The sequence below is a fragment of the Amborella trichopoda genome, chromosome 13 (assembly GCF_054954075.1).
Source record: "Amborella trichopoda isolate Santa Cruz 75 chromosome 13, AtrichopodaSantaCruz75HAP2 v2.0, whole genome shotgun sequence".
Taxonomy (NCBI): Eukaryota; Viridiplantae; Streptophyta; class Magnoliopsida; order Amborellales; family Amborellaceae; genus Amborella; species Amborella trichopoda.
In genome coordinates, this window is record NC_142348.1 from 12,057,133 (window position 1) to 12,062,259 (window position 5,127).

Here is a 5,127-nt window from a genome sequence, read left to right on the forward strand (position 1 = left end):
GAAATCTCTAAGGGTTTTATGCTGCTTGAAAGAAAAACGGAAGGAGGGTCTACCATGAAATAATATGATAAATTAGGGTTCTAGATGAAATTTTCCCAAAACGAATGGTTGTAGTTTGTGTAACGTTGCAACTTTAAACAATTAAAGTAAGGCGCACGTCCAGATTTTATCATAAGATGTAATTTTGGGATAAAAAACTCTTAGGAGTGCTTGAAAATCTATTTTTAGCTTTATATCATTTAAATTAAAAAATAATACAAATCAAGCAAATCTAAACGCATGAAATTCTTGAAAATAAACGATCTTGATAATGTGTAGCAAGATACACGATTTTTTGGACTCATTTTGTTTATTTTTTTCATATTCATACATCTCAATGTGGAGATGATCAATTAGAGGCTTTTCCAACATTAAAACAGCTTTTTTCAATGGATTTTTGAGGTGATCCGTAATTCTACAATCTTGGCTCGACTCCTTAACAAGCTCGAATGCCAAACTTTGGGACTCACCATGAGTCTCCAATTTTTCTTAAAAAAAATAAATTTTTATTTAAAATAAGTGGTCTGACTCGAGACTAGCTCAATGGGATCACCTTGCGAGTCCCGGCAAGAAACCGGGCTTTTACAGATTAGTTTTTATAAGTGATTAATTGCTCAGGTGAGCGAACTTGGACTCGCGAGGGTGGTGAGTCCGAGTATCCCCGGGCTTTTACAGATTAGTTTTTATAAGTGATTAATTGCTCAGGTGAGCCAACTTGGACTCGCGAGGGTGGTGAGTCCGAGTATCCCCGAGTTGGGTGTCCAACTCAGGGATATTAAAAAATTCAAAAAAAATAAAAATTTAAAATTAAGAGATTTATTTTTTATGCTTTCTATCATTTGTTTTCACTAAAAATACTTATTTTTATAGTTTTCCGTCTTTTTGGATTATTTTTGAAATACTCCTTATCACACATCAATTTTTTAAAAAATTATTTTGAACCTCATTTAGATATGTTTTTGTTTAATTTTACTTTAAACATATTTTTCCTAATTTTTTGGATTATTTTTTATTTTTTTAATACATTTTGACTTGGCTAGAACTCGGCTCAACTCGGGCCTAGTGCTCGTCCCTAGTCTTCTCACGGGTTATTGGGTTAAGAAGTGCACATGTGTATGCATTTTCTATGATTGAGAGTGGGGGGAGAGCTTTGTGTATTTATACCTGCAATGAGGCATCCTTTGGTTGGAATAGTCAAAGAAATTGCGGTACACCGTGACCCTCATGTTCTCATCAATCTTGTCTCCATCAGAGGCACCCAATAACATATTAAAGTTATGGTTACTTAAATGGCAATTTGATATCGTCACGTCGGTGGACCCTTGGACCACTGATACCAATCCTAGTTCAGAATTCCACGACGAAATGTGGTCGACCCAGATCAGGCTAGACCCACTTAGTATGTGCACTGTATCACTCTCAGGCACATTTGCCACTGCAAAGTTATGCAATATCACATTCTTCACCCCTTCGACAACCAGTGTCCATCCGGTTATTGTCACGTAGGCATCTCGGCCATCGATAGTGGTGTTACTGGCCATGAAGAGATTTTGAGTCAGGGCTATCTCCATGCTATAGCTGAATTTGATCCATAGGCCCCATGGACTTTGGCTGGCTTGGCGTAGGGCGTGGCGTATTGTCCCGGGCTTAGGGTTGTTGTAGTCGGCGTCATCAGAGGAGTCGGTGACAAAATATGTCGGCCCTGCTGCTCCACCGGTGACTCCAGCTGCAAAGCCAACGGCGCATGATGGCAGGAGCCTGTCCTTGCCACAGCTGAATTGACACTTGGTGCCATCAGCTGTGCACTGGGCTTCAGCGCTGATTACTATATATGCTAAAATGACAAGGGCGAGAAAGTTAAAAAAGTGCTTTCTTCCGGCCATGAGTTGCTAGATATACTGAAATATAGATAGAGGTTGATAGATATATTGCGGTAGGTTGGACGCAAACAAAGGGACGGGTGGTGGGTTAAGGTTGATAGGAAAAGAACAGAAGCTTAATTGGTTAGTAGTTGACGATTTGTAATGCTACGTGTAATGCTACGTCCTAGGCTCAATTTCTACTTAAGACAGTTTGATGAATGTGTATGACATAGAGAAAAATATGAACTCTGAATTTTGTCCATGTGATGGAGAAAAGAAAGAAGGGGCGAGGGTTAAGATTTGTTGGGATGTTTGAACAAGGTTGGAAAGTTTATATAAGAGAGATATAAGATGCACATAACTGCAATTGTGATAAGAGGGGTGGTGATGCAATTGTGGTAAGAGGGGGTGGTGAAGGAGTGAGTTGAATCCAAAGTGGGGTGGTGAATGGGTGAAGTGAATGGCATTCCTAAAATGGGCGAAGGTATTGATTTGATGATCTGTTGTCCTGCTGTTGAACTTATCTACCTACTTTGACATGCTGGCTGAAATTATTACGTTACTAATAGGGTGCGGTTTCTATAAGGTTGTAACCTTAAACAATCCAATTAACGTGAACCTCTAAATTTTATCATAACATGTAATTTTGTTGTCAAAAATTATTAGGATTATCTTAAAATCTATTTTCATATCTAATTAGAAAATTTTAAACTCCAAAAATAGTTAAAATCAATGAGATCTACAAACATATGAAAATATTGAAAATAGACAGCCTAGATAATGTGTTGCAATATACACTATTTCTGAGACTTAAAAACGTTTTTTTTATATTCGTACATCTCGATGTCGAGATGATCAACAACATTAAAACAACCTTTCTGATAGATTTTTGAGGTGCATATGTAATTCTCCATTTTAAGGTTGCAACCTTATATAAACTTTTCCCTTACTTAATATATCTCACGACAATGGAGTTGGTCGGGATGTGAGGCCCCCACGGCTGGGATGCCACCTATACGAGATTTATTATGGGCGCTGAATATGTTAAGTCAATCACAATGGGCCGTTTGGATCCATGAAATGGATTATCTGGAAAAAAAACAAAAAGATTTATGTTGTTTGGATCATAGTTACCGGGAGCGAGAGCGTCGGAGCGATGCCCGCCCAAAGCTCCGGAGCTCGGGAAGCGAGTTCTGGTGAGGGTAAAAGTAGCAGATCGAGATCCCGAATGAACGGAGAGCTCATTTCCAATACATCGAGATCGAGATCCCTATTTAATAGGAACGCTTACCATGTCAAATGTGAAAGAAAGACCTAGGTGATCTTTTGCAGGGGAAATACAATTTTTTTTGTTTTTAGTAATAATCGGCCTTTATAATTTTAGCAAAAAGATCACTCATAGAGTCTTATTACAAACAATAGAAATTCCAAAAATAAATAACACATCAATAAAATAAATCTCAACTACTTGATGCCATTCATAAAACCTCATACCGTGCTTGAGAATATAAAATAAAAGAAAAAATAAATAAAAGAAAAGATGCTAGAGATTACCGCAACCGGGCTATTTACACCCCACACCGAGTCACCACATCCAATGGTGCGGGATCAGCAGTCTAGCTTCAATCTCGAACCGGAAAAGCTAATTTCAACTAAACTAGGTAACCACCTTTAAATCTCTACAAAACCCTAACTCCAAAATAATAAGGCTCAAACTCTAATTTTCCCAACCTTTAGAGTAGATCATGAGAGAGAGAGAGTCTCTATATTGGGGCGTGCCTCCTAGGGTCTTTTTAAGAGAGATAGAGTAGAAAGAGAGGGACATAGCCCAAAGGGAAGAGAGAGAGTTTATGGAGAGAGAGAGGTTATGGGAGAGAGAGAGAGGTGTATAGAGATAGGGGGAGAGCACTTTTATTTATAATAAAATTTAGGTCTATTCTTCAGGGTTTCCCATAGTTTGCCTCTTTCTTGAGATTGAATATGGACCGTTGATCAAGGTGACTTGTGGGGTGAGAGATCTAAGCCATCCATTCCATAGATGGGCCACCAACATTATAGAAAGTTCATGAACCATTATCCCCCTTTCCTTCAACCATTTTTCCCATCAATATATTTAAGTAAGTTAAATATATTAAAATATCATGCATTCCATAAAATTTCATAATCCATCTCATATTTTCCATAATAATATTTCAATAATATCAAGTCAAGATATTCCTTCAATAATCAAGATAAGATATGGTCAATATTTCCCAAACAATATTTAACCATATGCTTATAAGATGGACTTTCCAAAATTTACAAAACTTGATATCAAAGCAATAACAAAAGGGGAGCAATGGGTGGGGCGTGCCACTCATATGTGGCATATGTGGGCCCCCCACTCATTTGCCACATGGTGGGCCTGTATGCACTATGGGCCCCCCATGAAAATTTTATAAATATTTCAAAATTTTATTCAAATATTATTTGAATTTTATATAATTTGTAAAATCAATAACTTCATAGTTATAATTCAAAAAATCATAAATAGAATATAGAAAGATTCATAAAAATTCAAATAATAAATCTGAAATAATTTTTATAATAAAATGAACACAATTAAATTAATATGATGAAAAGTGGATCCATATGGTCAGAAATTCTATCAACGATCAGGGGTACTCCACCTTCAACTGTAGACTACAGACCACACTTGCTTTATTGAACCGACTCAGTATTTCCCATGACTCACAGTCCACGCAGGGGCTCATTAGCGGGTTAGCAAAGTTTGGTCGATGAGCCAAGGAGTCGCAATCCCAGTCTGTGGATTACAGGTCTTCCTCTAAAGACATGTCAAGGTCACCACGACCTGATGCGACCACAACTCTATGGTGCATAGGGGTATCTCTTACACATGCATACGCTTCACCCAAAGGTGGATATCTGGTTTTCCCGAATGATCTATCTATATGCATGTCGTGTGATGGATCATGGATGAGGTTTTGGCCCCCGTCTCTGTAGGCCTACCATCACACATAGGGGTCACACAGTCCCTCGACTCACTCTCCTAGTCATAAGCTCCGACCTCATCAAGGGCTAACCCAAAAACCCTTTTCAGTTCATTTTTTATGCCTAAGTATCTTGGGTTTTTCAACAGTCTGGTCTAGATCGTCAAGCACAGTCCGGAATAAGCAAACATCATATGCTTAGTATGGTCTTCGAGGGACCACACTCCTACTGAGTT

General features: G+C 38.2%; 1 protein-coding gene across 1 annotated transcript; it reads right to left on the reverse strand.

The window, feature by feature from the left end:
• Positions 1-1,163: 1,163 nt before the first annotated feature.
• LOC18432108 (putative pectate lyase P56) lies at positions 1,164-1,922 on the reverse strand. The gene has a single exon (XM_006842220.1). The coding sequence runs from the start codon at positions 1,920-1,922 to the stop codon at positions 1,164-1,166; it is 759 nt and encodes a 252-aa protein (XP_006842283.1).
• Between the last annotated feature and the right edge of the window lie 3,205 nt (positions 1,923-5,127).